The sequence below is a fragment of the Sparus aurata genome, chromosome 5, assembly GCF_900880675.1.
Source record: "Sparus aurata chromosome 5, fSpaAur1.1, whole genome shotgun sequence".
NCBI classification, from domain to species: domain Eukaryota; kingdom Metazoa; phylum Chordata; class Actinopteri; order Spariformes; family Sparidae; genus Sparus; species Sparus aurata.
In genome coordinates, this window is record NC_044191.1 from 11,098,802 (window position 1) to 11,116,112 (window position 17,311).

At 44.0% G+C, this 17,311-nt stretch overlaps 1 protein-coding gene and 1 long non-coding RNA gene across 2 annotated transcripts; both read right to left on the bottom strand.

Annotated features, from left to right (window-relative positions):
* Positions 1–261: 261 nt before the first annotated feature.
* Positions 262–5,873, bottom strand: LOC115582364 (uncharacterized). Its single transcript, XR_003984161.1, has 2 exons — positions 5,525–5,873; positions 262–1,769 (listed from the first exon to the last, which is right to left on the bottom strand). It is a non-coding gene; the product is annotated as an uncharacterized LOC115582364 (long non-coding RNA).
* A 4,970-nt stretch (positions 5,874–10,843) lies between these two features.
* Positions 10,844–13,820, bottom strand: ela3l (elastase 3 like). Its single transcript, XM_030415957.1, has 8 exons — positions 13,703–13,820; positions 13,363–13,451; positions 13,050–13,147; positions 12,551–12,679; positions 12,015–12,151; positions 11,545–11,690; positions 10,988–11,140; positions 10,844–10,902 (listed from the first exon to the last, which is right to left on the bottom strand). The coding sequence occupies exons 1-8, from the start codon at positions 13,740–13,742 to the stop codon at positions 10,885–10,887; spliced, it is 810 nt and encodes a 269-aa protein (XP_030271817.1). The 5' UTR covers positions 13,743–13,820; the 3' UTR covers positions 10,844–10,884.
* Positions 13,821–17,311: the final 3,491 nt, after the last annotated feature.

A 17,311-nucleotide genomic window follows, 5' to 3' on the forward strand; every position in this document is an offset into this window, starting at 1 on the left:
ACAGGGTGCATGCTGATCCTTTTAGCTAAGCAACTAGAGTCAAGATTTTCTTTAAAAATGGTATAATTTCTATTTTAAAACATGTCCTCATCTACTTCAGTCGTTTAGGAGAATGCTGCAATGCTGTTTTGCTGTGAGGCCCCAGAAATGTTTTGTGGACTCCATCAGCCATGGGGTTGGCAGATGCTGACTGACCATTCATTTTTGGGGCAAACTTATACTTTAACTGTGATTTCAATGATTTATCAAATACCAAACATCTTAAATCTTAAATGTATTTATTTCATTTCGGCACAATTTACTTTCACATTAGTTGCACAGAAATATTCCACAAATTAAGCAGAACAGAAAGTGCCGCACAGGAAATCAACAGTTAGGACTAAAAGCGAGTTTACTCACACCTGAAATTAGATGCTAACTGACTCTTTGTTTTTGTTTTTTCCAAAACAAAACAATGTACATTTCTGTTGAGAGCCATTTCAATAATAAAAACAAACAGGTATACTGTTATGCAGCACTTTTGTTCTTCTGATGACGTAGACATCACAGTTGTGTGTTAGCTGTAGTGCATTCACTACAATACATACAATATCCACTCGTTACTCTGAGACCGTGAGTGTTCAGTCTGTCATTTCTGCTGAAGGCTGCCTATAAATATCGTATTCAGTCTTTACGGGGAGCTCACAAGTTGAAAGAGAGGCACACCGGGAAACGAGCTGTATTTTTTCTGTTGCTTTTAATCCCACGGGAGTCGGATTGCTGGATGCGGAGACTTTTTGTGTCAAATAAGGAGACTGTCAAACAGGAGCCTCGAGCTGCTTTCTGTAAACAGAACATCAAAGCACAATTCTTCCCCTGCACTTTATTATCCCCACCAAATATCTGCCCTCTCCGCCCCGTCTCCTTGACTCTTAAACACTTCCTCCAGCAGCGTCTGTCTCCTTCCTCACTCTGTCGGGCTTTCGGTTCATACCTGTCGTCTGTTTACAGCTCTGTCGCTGCCATCATTAGTGCTGCAGCTGGCAGCTACAAATCAATTTCTTTCTCTTCACCTCCCTAACTCAGCCGACCCCGTCGCCCCAAACTTTGCCGCTACAATCCATTGTGTTTTGCCTGCCTTTCCACCACTGACTCTCACTTGTCTCGTGTGGAGGGATGAAAAAGAATGGAGCAGAGGAGGAGATCATGGCCTGCCTGCGTGGAGGAAAGCAAACAGACTGACAGATGGACAGTCCCAGCGACGCACAGCAGAGATAAGAGGATTGGGCCCCGCTTGTTGTTGTGGTTGGTCTTGCTGCAACTCTTAGCGCCGTCAGCTCACTCTGAGCTCCACTGAATGGCATGGATGATGGGGAAATGTGGACAGTATGTTAAACAAAATGACGACAAAAGTGTTCTTCTAAACACCCTGTATTGAAATTTTTGACCTCTTTTCGATTGACGTTTGTTTTGGTCTAAACCTCAAGTCAGTGTCTTCGTCATCAGGCTGCAGTCAGCAGGTACTTCTGTTCCGCCTTCTTCTGCTGCGGCTCTGCTGTTAACACTGGCACTTTCTCCGGGTGTGAAGGCACCTTGCAAGCCTTGTAGAGGATGACGAAGAGGATGAGAACAAGGACGCCGACCACAGAGTTACAAACGATGGCCACGATGGCCCACACGGACAGGCCCAGCCTCATTTCATGATCCATGGTCGACTGCGGTCACATCACACTTCGGGGGCACGTCTCGGATCAGCTGCCACGTCAGTCGCTTCAGCTCCACGGATTCTCCTTGAAAAGAAAGACATCACATGAACATACTGAGCACGCACGCATGCCCCGTGCACACACACACACGTGTTGGCATACTTGGCTACAGTTAACCTGCTGATCACGTGGGCCTCCTGAGTCCACTGGTGTGGTCAGCTCAGTAAAGATTACTTTCTCTCTGACGAGCCAGTCACTGGGTCAAGGTGGCTTTATCCCTGCTGACGCTATATATGGAACAGCGTGCGTATGTCCTGTCTCCACTTGAGGGGTTTTTAACATTTATTTAAGAAGAGGTCAAAGCTCTTACAGTGTCAAATACAGAAGTGTACAAGGGCTCGACAGCTATACAATCACGGCACCTGTATTGCACAGGAAACGTGTCGGACAGGTGCGGAGACAGATTCATTCTGGGGACTTTGTCGTGTATAATAATCTGTGGTTGATAGGAGAGTATTGCAGGACAAGAAAAAAGGTGCCTTTTTGGCTGCAGTTCTGTGTTAAAATCATCCTTTTCCCCTCTTTTTACTCTTGTTTCCTTTACACAGGCAGTGAGAGGGATGAAGTTATTAAACTGATAAAGAAGGTGCCAGTAAGCACTTTTTCTCGCCGAATTATTTTTGAATGAGTTTCAGCAGTAATTTGTTTTCAGGAGGATCACGTGGGGATATAGTTGCCAGTTCTGTGGCTGATATTAAATGGGTCACTGAGGTGTGCTGGTGTGTGTGTGTGTGTGTGTGTGTGTGCATGTGCGTGGGAGACTGACAGAGAGGGGAGAGAGAGAGAGAGAGAGAGAGAGAGAGAGAGAGAGAGGCAGAGGTAGAGAGAGAGGGAAGTCGGTTCACGCATGAGATGGAGAGTGCGAATATTTTCCCTCTCAGAGTTTTAACAGATAAAAACTAGAGCTCATCTCATCTCTACACCTCTCTCCCTTCCCTCTAATGCATTTCTAATGAGCCCGCACATTTCCTCTCTCCAACTGAGGGCAACGCTGCAACTGTCCGAGCTTGCTGTTGAGAACTCATTTCAGAGTTATCCTTCCCTTTATAGGCATTTTATGACCAAGCCAAATAAAGACGGATAGCTCCTAGTCAGAGGAGGTGACAGTGATGCATTTGATCTGCTCTCCAACACATGAAGTCGCTCTCTGTTTGTAGCAGATGGGCCCCTCTCAGGATGCTGGTGGCATCGCTGTGGGGAGAATTACCCTCTTAATCGCTATCTGGGATCACTGTCAATAAAACTTCTTCCTCTTCGTTGTTTTGCAGAATATTTCCCAAACATCCCTGAGAACTTCTTCGGGGAAGTCAGGAGACACTAAATGTAGCGTATCCACTTTTCGCAATTTCAATTAGAGCTAAAGTGAGGCATGTGTTGGATGTTAGGGGAAGGAGAGATGTGACAGGGGAGCGTCTGAATGTGTGTGTGTGTGTGTGTGTGTGGATGTGCCGGAGCGAATAATCAAATAAGTGTGAGCCATGTATTGGAACAGAGGACTGCGTGCTTATATTGATTTCAGACAACCAGCGGTGCATATAACAAGAAAACACGCAACACTAGATATTCATTATCACCAATTACGACACGACTTCAAGACTCGCACTTCCCCACAGAAGGTGATTACGGTGCAAGTTTTTGACAACTACGAGGATGATTTGTTCTCATTTGCGAGGTAAATACATTTCCTCTGAACGCAAGACTGCTCTGTTGGCGACCACGCTGGAGGAGAGCGGATGTAGTCAGACCGACCACAGCACGAGAGCGAATGTCAGCTGTATGTTTCTGCAGACCTCGGATATGTTGCAGCTTAACGTTTCTTTAGCTACAGTTTTCAGCTTTATCTTGACAAGGCCGTGCTTATGCTTTGGTGGGTTCAGGCACAATAAACGCTTAGGGGGGTTAGGGTGAGGAAAACACTGCATTGTGGTTTATAATAGCTGTTTTGCCCCCCACAGACAGGATTAGAAATGTCCCACGGTCTCCCTAAAAATGTCTAGAGGTTTCTAGCAGGTCATTGCGACTCATATTTACGCTTGTTGGTAGGTGGCGACCTCTAGTGGCTGTAGTAATAATCACAGCTGAATAGGAGGAAGTGAGGAGCGACAACTCCATGTAGGGAGGGGGACTTCAATTCAGGAGACTGTGTGAAACCAGAAGTCAGCAGTGAGTCATTTTAAGTTACTAACCAATAATTACGCAGGTACATTTGCAATTTGATCTCAACCCAAACTGTGATGTTGTCTTCTACCTCTAACCAAGCCTGGCAATACCTAACCAAACTGCAGCCATACGTGGAAGGTCCGGCCACTGTGCAACAACCATGTTGTTTTGGGAGAAGCAGACAGTCAGCCTATTTAATCGTTTAGGTATGAGGATGTGTTGTATGACACTTGAAAAGGGGAACTTTTGGGGGGTTTGCAGAAACATTTACTGCCAACATTCGATCCTGCGACTGGGCTGATTCAAACACAACTTAAACAACCCAAATAGAAAGTTAAAGTTAACGGTAAACCACGTTTGAAGAGTCCGAAAAGGCCCAAACTCTTTCGGAAAATAATGTGCATGTTTAGCAGATTCAAGGGCTCAAAGATCAGAAAGCACATGACTGAGCCACCACACATAGACACGCTCCATGAGTTCACAATCAATACACAGATAACTAAAGTCTATCTGTTATGTAATGGCTCTGTGGCTGTGGCAGGAAATAGTCGAGCCTTAAGCTGAGACTGGAGTCATGCAACAGCAAAATACTGTGTACTCAATAATGAGGGTGTGCGTGTGTTATTGTGCATTTGTGTGTTTGTGAATGGCACCACTGACCGGTATAAAAGGCCTTTTGTGTTAACATGCAAACTATCTCATGTAATGTGATGCAAATACGAGCCTACATGCACCAAGGAATGCTTGTGTACAGCAACATCCAAATGGGGAGTGCATGGAGGCGCACAGCCACACTCAACTCACACCTGCACATGCAAAACGGGCAAGTGCTTGTGCATAATGCATCACCTTGCAGTAGACTATCATCTCATGTGGCTGACCCTCCTTCCTTCCTTCCTTCCTTCCTCCCCAGCTCATTTGAGACCGCCGCTGCACGGCCTTCACTGGGAGGTGGAGTGCCGTCACTGTTTTAACGCTATTGAGAATCACCCGATTGTTGGCGAAATTGGCAAAAAAAGACATTTAATTACTAATTGTCCTCTTAGTAGCCTTACTTTTTAAATTATGGATATATTAGAAAAAACATTACATATTGCATGCAATTTGACAACACGTCCATGCACTTTGAAACTGTCTTAAACACAGATGCTGTGAGATGAACATAACAAACTTGATTTGTAACTTTTGTTCAGGATCTAATGAATGTGACAAAACTGGGTTGCATTTGTTTCTATTTCATCATCTTACCTGCTGTCTATCCAGGGTGGAAGTAACTAATTACATCTACTCAAATGACTGTAATTAAGTCATTTTGGGGGGCACTTGACTTGTATTTCTTCGAGTGCATTACGCCGCAATTTACATAGACTGAAGATATGGAGGAAGAGACAGCCATTAGTGTGAACGCGTGCTGATGATAATGCATCAAACATCAACGGTTAAAAAGTAACTAATACTCCGAGGAGCGTTTAGGAAGAATATTTTGTACTTTGACTAAAGTATTGTTTTAACGCCGGTAATTTGACTAGTAATTGAATGATGTTTCAGTAATGTAACTGTACTCTGCTGTTCAAACTTGCAGTATCACTTGAAGCCGCATGAATGTTTCACAGACCTACCTAAACTCTTCTCTCTGGTGTCCGCTGTCCGTAATCCTCCCTGCACGCCTCGGCTGCAAAACACGCTTGCGTAAAATGTTGAGAACGAATGCCCTATCTCCAGCAACTTCCCCAAATTGTCTGTGAGGCGGGAACTTTTTTTTTTTTGTCTCGAAGTGGGTCACCAAACTCTCCACGACCGTCTTTTGGCAATATGGCCGTGAGCAGCGCGCACCGCTAATGAAGTGGAGCTGGCGGAGTCCCGGCCGGTTCCCTGTGACTGCTGACGGGCGCAGCGCGACGGAGCGGAGATGCTGCTGTCAGGGAGGCTGCCCATCATCCCTCAGTCCCTCCCCCATCCGCCGCCCGTCCCTCCCTCTCTCCCTCCCTCCATCACTCTGTTACTACAAAGCTATTTATACCAGAGACTCATGAACATCCCATCAAGGGCTTTTCCTCTGACACCGCTGTGAAGATCCTCATCAGCTGACCCGCACAGAGCCCATAAGGTCAAAGCCAACAGACATGGGGCGATTTAACGTCACAATTATCCAGTCCAACATTATTATGATTCACATCATTTCCCCGATACTCATCAAACTATTCTTGAATCACATTTTCATTGAAAATGTATTGTATTTATAGATAATCCGATCTCACTTGTTTTTGCGGGAGATACAATGTGCAAGATGTTCATCCAGCCATGGGGACCAGCTGAGGCAATTCAAAAGAAATACCAATATAGAACTGCACATCAGCTCGGTCAAGTCATTCACGTGAGGACACTTACGATTATCTCGATTCACGATTATCCCGAATAAGCAAAATCACCTTGATCAATTTACTGTGTTTTTTTTTTTTTTTTATCGCAATCAGTAATAAAATATATTTCACTGTCCCATCCCCACAACACAACAAGGAAGAGAGTCTGTAAAGTTACAACACAGTTACTTTTAAAAACAATGTAACATCATGCATAGAGCAAACATCATTCTGGAAAAAATTTTGATTGAAAACAAGGAGGAAATGAGAGATCTGAAATGGTTAAAATAATGTTTCCTTTGTTGAGATGTGACAAATACTAGATTTAATGTCATAGTTAAACTCTGAGGGACCATCTCAAAACTGCTCTGTGTCCATCAAGACTATTTTGGCCTCATCCTGGCGGAGCTGCAGTGGTTTACAGCCACCTTCTTCCCTGCAACTCAAAACAAGTTGCACAAAGCTGACAGGCAGCTGCACAAACCTTAAACTTGTTGCCCCCTCTTTTCCTTCTCCTCATTGGTATTCAGCTCAACAACAGGCTGTCCCGCAGGGAATCTGCTCCCTCTCTCTGTCGCCTCTCTTTTTGTGTGTGCCTTTGTGTGTAGTGTGTGGGTTTGTGTGTGTGTGTGTGTGTGTGTGCCGGAGGGGGGGAACCTGACCCACAGGGTTGAGGAACGGACAAAGCGTCCTTTTGAGGCCTCATTCTCACCAGTTGCTTCAGGGGGAAAAAAATAAAAAAATAAATGTCCTGCAGAAGAACAGTTGCAGAGAGCACTCGGTTTAATCAGAGTGCCGCACTGGTGCGCACATTAGCAATACTTCAAGAAATACGGCGTTTAGATTGAATGTAAACATAGGGACTGGCAATGCAATAAGTGCCAGATGATAAATGTAATGAAACACTGCCAAAAATGTTGTAAATCCTGAAACATTGAATCAAAACATGTTCGAACCTGCCAGTGAAATGTTTATTGATAATAGTGATTATAATGTAATAGCTTCAGTTACAGCATTGTTCTTATATTACAGCATGTCATTTTCAGCTGCTCGAATACGTCAAATTTGACTCACTGACAGTCTGGATGATGTCATTACATCGTCAGGCAAAGATAGGTGACTGTTTTAAAGGGGCTCTGTGGAACTTCTGTGCTTTGCTTGGAGCCGGTCGTTAGTTTGTGTTAGTGGACTTCATCTCAAAACTAACTGTTGCTGCCTGTAAGCCAAGAGACGAGGCACTCGAGAACGTGCGTAAAGTCACATCCTTTTGGACTGTTGCAGAAAATCGTCCACAGGCTTTGCACAGACAGCAAAGAGAGACGGACAAGGCCTCATTTTTCACGTCACATTACGATCCGCTCACATATGGCCAATAAAAAAGTGATTAACTTGCAAATTGCTGCAAATTGTTACATAGATCCCCTTTAACCTAATTATCTCGTTATGTTTTGATGAATTACTGCCCTCAGTATCACATTATTCCACATGCACTGCGTTAGGCTGCATTATCAGTACGGTGCACCGGGGACGCTGGAGCTATTTATCGGGAGGGTGTTGCTGTAATTGGGCGGAGGAGAAGATTCACCCAACTCGGCAGTAGGCTACTGGTTAGACTGAACTCTTAATGAGTCTGACCAACACTGGTGAGTGAGATTTTGATGTACAAAGCGTCTTTTATTGTTTTGGAAATCAAAAATATCTATAGTCTTGAGTTCATGTCCACATCAATGAAATCATAACAGTGTAATAACTTGAATGAGGACATGGGGCCACTTATTAAGGCCGTCCAGGAGCCTCATTTATAAACCTTGCTACTTTCTAAGTATTCAAAAAAATAAAAAAATTGACGTGGAAATATGGGTTAATTTACAGAAACATTGCCCAATGTGAATTCACATTTTGGAGACTGTGTCCCCATGATGACCCCCATTGATTGTCTATGTAGAAAAAGCCCTGCAATGCATTCTGGTAGCTGAGCATCCTGTTTCGAAGGACAGGGCGTCATGTTGCCGGCTCCTCATTTGCATTAAATTGCATTCTGGCTACTTTAGGCAAATCAGTGACGTCCTGCACGAAGACAGATTCTTCAACCAAATTTTTTCTCTCGCCTGAGCTGTCCTGGAGCAGCGGCCCATGATTGGTGTCCAAGTGCAGTCAGTAAGCTTTTGCATGGTTTACGTGGGGTGGTGCAGTGGCGTGCAAAGCTGAAAGCCTTGCATGACCTCGTGACAAACGACACCCCTTTGGATACAAGCCTTTGCTGAACCTTTAAGTGTAGGCAGACTGATAAGCTGACGAGGGCTGATTATAAACCCAACCTGCTTGTCTCTGGACTCACAATGGGAGAACATGCAAACTCCACACAGATGTAGGCTGTGGTGCTTACCACCAGAGCCCCCAGGTCTGAATCTCCTCATCTCTCTCTTTACATTATTGGTATAAATCTGTGAGCCGACAGATGCCATACAGAGATGAAGGCTGGTCTTAGTACAGTGTTAAGGAGACTAAAAAGTGTTGCTAGTGAATACACGAGAGCAGATTTTGCATTGGCCTTGACCCAGGCAGCCAGCTGTCCAATATTTGTTGGTGTCACCGGATACAAAGTTGCCGTTTGGGTTTGACGCTGAGCTGCATCCTCTGCTACTACAGCAGAAAAGAAATGTGCAAACTTTAAGCCATCAGTGTGATTGCAGATACTGATAACTGAAATGTCTTATTTTTTAAAGCAACATTACGTAACTTTACCTTGAAGTAACAGCTTCAAAATCACTCGGATGGTACAGTGTCTTGTAACAGGGTGAATGGTGTCTGTCTCAGCCACTCGGCCCCCCCATCACATGTAACTTCAGTGAGAGGGTCTGATCACAGTGTTATGTGCATGTTTACTTCAACGCACGTTGTTGATGTGACGTAAGGATTTTTATTTGTTGTAAGCGCCTACATTTCGTCGGATTTGTATTCATGGCAGAGATGTTGCAGTCAGAAACTCTTCCAAAATTCCAATGTCTACATCATCTTGCTTACTCTAACTATTGTTGTGTCAAAACTGGTAGACTTTTTTTTACCCTCCTCGTCCTCCCCTGCCTCCTACACATCTTCTTCCTCCTCTTCTTCTTCCTCTTCCTCTCTGTGGTTATAGGTGGATCGCAAAAACCAACTGTAAAGATGCATTTCCTCACCTATTGTGTCATTATCGTCTAAATGTATTGGCTGGAACTCCACCAGTGCCGGCAAACAGCCGTTCATATAAATTTCCCAATATAGGGCTGGAATGTATTGGTCTGATATGTATCTTGCATCTCTAGAAAGCATCACTACTTTTGACAACCTTGCTGTGCACAATAACAATTCACAGCGCTCTTAAAAACTGCAAATATTTATCTTAATGGACGCACTTCAAATGTAGACAAGCGCTATTCGTTGATACGTATTTCACTCAAGCCACGCTGAATGAGTCAGGGAGCAGTACTTGTGCTCTAGCTTACATGAGAGCTTATAGATAGTTATCACTGATCAGAGGCTGATACTCCAGAGAAAGCTGCTTCAGAGGAATGATTCATCATATCAGCGGAATACACTCAATTGTAACCAGGGAGAATCACAGGCGCACAGCGAAACTGCCTTTATCTGTGTCTGCTCTTAGTATACACACAGGCACACATGCATGCCACCCACAGCCACACACACACACACACACACACACACACACGCACACACACACATGGCACACACACAGGCACAGTAATTATTACTTGTTCTTGCAGGACATGTCATGTCTGATCACTACCTCTCGTGTCAACGACGAAGCTCACACACTTCCATTACCCTGTCAAAACTCATCAATGTGCGTGTCTCTCGCGAATGTGACAGGAGAGAAAGGAGAGTGAGATAAAGCAGACAGAAGTGAGAGGCAATTTCACTTCTTTCTTAATTTCCACCACCACCGCCACTGCTCTCTGGTCCTCATCTCATCACAGCGAGGAAAAAAAAATAGGACAGAAGTGTTAATCTCAATTTTGTCATTCCAGCTTTGTTCATTTTCCAGAGCACTGTTATCTGGAGGAAAGATAGACTCCCAAGATGAATATTATGGTTTTCATAAAGTCGTCCTGTAGCGAGGGCAAAGGGGCAAACCGGGTCAGTTACAAAGCAGGAATACTAGATTCATATTTTGTAAGAAGAATCTATTCCATAACGCACACACACTGTTCACCTTTAACTCTTAATCATCCAACATGCAACTTGGTGTTATTTGTCATATTGGTGAGTCGCCTGTTTTTATACCATTTGGCCCGTTTGCAGTGTATCACATCTGTTTGGTGCTTTTTTTCCCCCCCCAGGCAGAATCATTGGTCATTCTGCAAAGGATCCTGCTATGGAAAGCTGTCACAACCAATTTCGAATCACGAGTGTATGAGGACACCTGCTGGACGTTTGTCGACATTGTTTGCATGTGTAGTAAGCCTCAGTGGAAGGCTCATCAATCAGTTATCGTGGCTTGTTGCGGTTTAGGCTTCATTCGCTATTCATCTGGATGTGTGTTTATCAGATCCAAACAAGACAAAGACACAGCAGAAATGCAGCTTGCCATAGTCTTCTTTATTGACACTCCATCTTCTTTAGTTGTTCATCATAACCTGGAAGCACAAATATTCAGTTACCCTTAGCCAACTGGTGGTGCTCCTTCCCAACAGGGTCTGGATGTGTTTGTGCGTCTCCTACCTGGTCGATCCAGCTGTTGAAAGCAGAGACTCTGGTGAAGACGGTGGGCTTCTTCACGTAGTTGCAACCGAGGCCAGAGACGAAGCTGGCAATGCCATGAACCTCCCAGGCACCATCGGCGTTCTTACAGTTCAGAGGGCCACCGGAATCGCCCTGGTCACAGAAAGTAAGGAGGAGGGCTTATGTTTTATTCTCTTGGTGGAGTCACTGGTTGACTGGCAAGAAAGCCTCAACCATGAGAATCAAAATCATTGTTTCACCACGTATCATGTGGTCAAAAGACACATTTTTTTTCATTTTTCTTGGTAGCTAGGCAGCATGAGTGTGATGAAAAAGAATCCTTCCCTCGGATTCCTTAGATGTTTGTATTTGAACACACTCACTGCATTCAAATTCCAGTTTTTCTTTGCGTGCATAATCGAGTACAGAAGCCACAGCAGGTTGTTAAAAGTTTTACAGTTTAATTATAACCAATTAGAATGAAATAGCTGCGAACCCAAATATCTACATTTTCCTCTTACTTTTTGCACCCTCACACAAAGAAGGTATGAACTTACGTTGCATCCAGCCACAATTCCGTCCCCACCGGCACACACCATGGTGGTCCTGACAGCGATACCCCACCAGTCAGGCTGGGAGCAGGTGGCATAGTCAGCCACAGGCATCAAAGCCTGCTGCAGCTTATCAGCTATGGGGCCTCCGGCTATAACACACAGGCAGAGTCCATTACCATCATCCACGTACACTAGCCGTCTGTCAAATCTGGTTTACAGCATTTCCCCTGAGCGCCAAATTCACAGCCCGACCCAAATTTTCAATTTGGGAGTAATCCTTGCCTAAAAAAGTTTCAACTAAAATCTCAAGCGTTTGATTTTCATCCCAATTTTGGAGGCTTCCCTGGGTAACCCAAATCACACACACTCACTCACAGCTGGATTTAAATCCAACTGTTGTGCTTGCACCATCACATGAAGACATTTCACAGGTTCTAAGCTGGAAAAAAAAAAACACATTACGGTCGACTTACTGTACAGCCTGCCCCATCCAGTGATGTAGCAGGGGTAGAGGTTGGACAGCACAGTTTCAGCAGGAGGGATACATCCCAACTGCACATGGTCAGTCAAAGGCACAGACTCAGACAGCTTGATCAGGGCAATATCATTACTGCAAGAAAGACAAAAGAGAGCGAGACTTAGGGAGGTGGTTGTTCTGGCAAGCAATTTAAAATGTTCATCCAGAGCTAGAAAAGATAATGAGAACAAGTGCAATCTGCACTTTTGCAATCTTTCTTATTGTTCTCATGTCTACAGATACAAATCAATCATCTCAATGGCTGATCTTATCTCACTCATTTGTCCTGCTGCATATTTCAGAGTGGACAGTGGACAGAGTGGGTTGCGTCTGAAAGGTGAGAAAAGTTGTGTCCAAGTTCTTTACAGAGCTGAATACAAAAGGTTTGAGCTTGAGCCTCGGTCCACTTCTTTAAGGCAGAGCAGATTTTGATGCACTCTATGTCTCACTCTAGGCTGCTTTTTGTACTGTATGGTGGTATGCTTCTCTTACCCGAAGGCCACAAAGATGGGGTTCCATTTCTCATGGACGACAATCTTCTCAGGCACAATGGCCTTGGAGCCAGCCTCTTCCTCGACCAGGTTGTGTTTGCCCACAAACACCCTGTAGTTGAACTTGGTGCTGGGGGAGAGAGCAGACTGTTGAGGCCAACCCAAACAGAAGATTTACTGTGCAGTTCAACGATTTCTTAAGCTCAAACTGATAATTAAAAGTGGCGGCATGATGAGGACTTGACCCGGGCAGCGGCTCAGGTGACCTTGAGCATATTTTTTCTTATCAGTGTGACATTTGTTTTGGAAACCTTTGGACCTAATGTCTTGCCAGTTCTCATTTCCTATGAGGGTTAAGCAGGGTTTAGAGTCTAGAATTAGGCAAGCGGTCTGGTGCAGAGTAAGTACAGTACATTTAACTGAAGGTCTGTGTGTATGTGACTTGTGGATGTTGGAATCTGCGGTTGTGTTTTTGTCCTTGTGTGTTTTTATGCTCGTACTTGATGCAGTGAGCAGCAGTCATGACCCAGTTGGCAGCAATCAGAGATCCCCCACAAGTGTGCCTCCACTCACCGTCCCTCTCATACTGCAGAGAGATCTGGAGACAAGAAAAAGGACAACATAGCAGAAACAATGAGAGGCAGGTCGTGGATGTGTAAAATCGCAGTTTGCTGCTGATTCAATTCAAAAGCAACCATTTAATTACAGAATCTTCAATAGCCACTGGGTCTTGAATCTAACAAGCAGATGCCAGACCCGAAAGGTTTGCCAGTAAAAATAAAAACATTGACAGATGTGTACATATTAGCATACCTGCCAGGGCCAGCTGTGGGGCTTGGCATCTACTCCATTGACCACACGGGTAGTCAGGGGCTGAATGGGTGGGGTGCCGCACCCAAGGGCTGTGCGAGGGAGATATAACGACGAGCGTGATGGACATGAGACAGGGCGTGTTCGTGAGGCAGGAGAACAATGAAATTAATTTTGATTCCCACATCAGGCACAAACTGCATCATTTTTCTTCCCAATAAAGAACTGCACAGTGCTAGCTCCCGGTGTGGTATTGTGCAGGCAAACACACACTCACTCAAGCAAACTTGCAAACACACAGAGCCAATTACACAAAGAATTAGAGAATGCCAGATGTTCTTACCGCTAGCAATGAGCACTGAGGCCAGCACAATGGGGATCATGTTGATTGATGCTTCTGCTTGGGGACGGCAGGACACACAATCTCTTTTAAACTTTCTACCACAGGCAACACCCGCACTGAATGCGGTAACACACAGTCTTATTGGTCTGTTAAGGCCCTTCGGGGACGGGGTCGACCAATGGCAATGAGGGTCAGTGCAACTGGGCGAATGACATATCACACAGGTGTGCTTTCTGGAACATTTCCCATGACCTTCACGTAGGGCTGCAATGTATGCTCTGTTATTTTGCAGCGGATGTGTGCATTCAGGAGGGCTCACATGTATACATGCACAGTATGTGGATGTGTGTACACACTGGCGAGACATACTAGACAACCTCCACATGATAGTCTATTTTCTTAACTCACCTTCACTCCTTTCTGTGACAAAGTCTCTTCCATGAAACCTGGAATTAAATGCTTGCATAACAGCATGGGAAGCCAACATCTGGATTACAGGTGGATGCCTGTTTTCTCCGAAATGTAAAATAAAAATCCACCTTGAAGGCATTACTATGATAAATAACTAGGACAATGAGGAACAGATGGTGTCACTGGGGCACAAAATATCGACAGCTTCACTCAAATCCTTTTGATTTGCAACGTACACCGTTCTGCAGTGAATTCTGCTGTGCCAGGAATGTGAGACACGCTAACTGACCAAACGTATGACCAAACACATGCCGCATTCAAACAGTCTTGGTGTTGGAGTCTAGTACATGTTTATGTTGTGAAGTAAAATGTGTTACAACCTTTTTTTTTTATTTTTTATTATCATTGATAGGGAGAAACGAAACAGTGTTATTCAAAACCTTTGCAAATGTGGGACCAAAAGCACAAGAAAGGCTCCTCAAACACTTCTAGTCTGCAATGAATGAGATTGATTCACAGAAAAATGATTAGCAAAGATAAGCCAACAAACACTGCAAGAAATGGATACAAATAAAGCCTCAAGGCTAAAATAATAAACAGCCCCCCACACTAACTAGAAAATCAAAACTTAATTGGTCTACAGAATCAAACAGAAAGACAATACCGAGCTCTCTTGCAAACCACAAAACAGGAGGGAAAGGGTAAGCGAAATAAACAGCAGAGAATCCCCACCAGGCTCCCTTAAAGTTGCCAAAACTAATTAAAAAGGGCGTTTATACCAGCTAGACAGCAAAGGCAAAAAATGCGTTAGACGGAGCTGTATCAAGGTAGATTATATCAAAACCCGAGTTGAACTAATAACAACAAACTCTTCAACAGCTGCACCAGACAACTACGTGGAGACTGGTCTTGTTCTCAAGGTGACTTTTTAAAGCTCTCGTCTCGGAGTCAACCGCATTTTTACTCAGCCTTGTCTCCATCTCAGACAAAGATGACTGGATTTTATTTCAAGACCAGTCAAGAACTCAGCTGTGGGGAACGACTGTTTTATGTACAGTGTACTCAGTGTTGGTTTCTATAGGAAGACAAGACACGAAAGCCTGATGCTTCCACAAAAGAGCACATAGTGTTTGGTCTATGGCAAAACGTAGATACATATGGAGACACATGGAGACAAAAGAAGTGAATGAAACAGAAGCTTCATTTGGTTTTTATGTGAATCGGATCTAGACTGCTTATGGCTTGCATGTTCTCTGGCATGTTGACTCAGTCATGCCCTGATTTGGTCTTGATTTGGCCTCAGTTTGGGTAGTTCTTGACTTGAACACTGACATCCACATAAGGAAACAACTCATTGCACATGAAATCATGTGAAATTAGCTTCTTTGCTTCTTTCACAAACAAACGGAAATTTCCACTTAAGAAATCAAACTGTTTACATTGTGAACTGCATTTAAACATATGTTCATAAGCTATTGCCTTCTATCACACGTGGATTAGAATGTCCATGAAAAGGTAAGCTACACTGGTTCTGGGCGTTGCAATACGGCTCCAGTGATGATTTAATGAAGTTCAGGGCTGGCTGATCCAGAGAGGGGCGTGGCAGACCTGATGAAACACACCAACACACACACAGACAACTTTATAGAAGAAAGTCAATGAATGTAACAAGGACACAGGCTCAGGTGACTCATCAGGCTCCCACTGTAAATCTGTCAAAGGCTGTAATATTACATGGCTCAATAAAGGTGAGGTGTTCCGGTGCAGTAATCAGGCAGAGTCAGGAGACAAGGTGAAGGAGGAATTATAGCATTAGAACACAATTTGCTTGTATGGAACGATCTTGAAGGTGTTTACGGCGATGGTCTGTCACCACATTAGACAGGATCAGGTTGTGACATACGCTGTTATCTCCAGTCACTGACCACCTTAAACAAACACTGCCGTTACACAAAGTATTTCAGAGAACGTTTTTCATTAGGCGGCAGACGGCACTTGTTGTTCATGAGTGATTTGCTCTCCCAGCTCGCCACTAGATGGGACAATTTATCTGTTTAGAAACCAAACTTGAGTTATTTTCTTTTACAAAAGAGATAAAAGGAACTCTATATGTTGTGTCTGTTTGCCGCAAGATACAACATCCAAGCTTTGAGTCATTTAGAAAATCAATCCTGAGTCTAACTGGGTTGCAGCACCTGAAAAGGAGGTCAGACAAAACTTTGATGCTGAGCTGATAGTAAGAGAGCTTCATACACCTCTGAGAGTACTTTGTAACTCATGACAGCTGAATCTACAAAACAGTGTTGTTTTTAAAGTTTGGTTTCAAACTTTCAACAGAGCTACCCTTCTCGTTTGCAGACTTGAGAAAAATAGTTGATATGATTTTTTTTTTTTTTTAAATGCATGAAAGGCCATTAGAGCAACAAAACAAGCGTACACAAGCGTAGACTTAGCTTCTGTGTGTGTGTGTCCATTCCTGCGTGTATGAGCTTCTCCAAGGCTGCGATATCCAATTAACTGAAGGCTAATTTAAATTACTCTTCAAATCTCTAAAACATTGTCAAACTTATTATAGGCCAGTGTCCAGGATAAAGGCCTCCTTTCCCCATTTTCTGATTAAACCTCTTGTGTTCATTAAATTTGATAGTGGCCAGATGACACTACACTTATAATGAACTGAGGTGTGTGCTGAATTGGTATAACTGCTTTAAAAAGAAAAGAGAAATCAAGAAGAGATAGGAGTAAATTATATCAGTTAATGGCGTTTTTGCAGCTAAACATATTAACCTGACCTTAAATATCACAGAGTTCAAAACCTCTGATCTCCATAATCTGCTCCTGACCGCTTGAAATATTTTTTTTGGCCTTTTATCGGCTTTATTGATAGAATAGCTGGAGATAGACAGGAAACAGGATGAGAGAGAGGGGGAGAGACACATGGCAAAGGGCCCCAAGCCGTGACTTGAACCCGGGGCCGCCGCAGTGAGGACAAAGCCTCTGCACATGGGACGCTGCTCTACCAACTCAGCTAAATGGCGCCCATGGCCGCTTGAACATGTTTACATGCAGTCTGATGCAGTCTGTCTTGCTGTCGGATGAGGCCTACTAGTTTCACGGCTGGGCAAAGCAGAACACCTCATCGACTGAAACCCTCCCGGGGGTCTGTAACAGGTAAACTTCTGCGTGTTTTCCCTATCA

Excerpts from the sequence above, each read along its gene's own strand:
- ela3l (XM_030415957.1), bottom strand. The coding sequence starts at position 13,742 with ATGATCCCCATTGTGCTGGCCTCAGTGCTCATTGCTAGCG. Across the intron at positions 12,680-13,049 it reads ACTGCTGCTCACTGCATCAA|CACCAAGTTCAACTACAGGG; the intron begins GTACGAGCATAA and ends TCTCTCCCCCAG. Across the intron at positions 12,152-12,550 it reads CCCATCTTTGTGGCCTTCGG|TAATGATATTGCCCTGATCA; the intron begins GTAAGAGAAGCA and ends TCTTTCTTGCAG.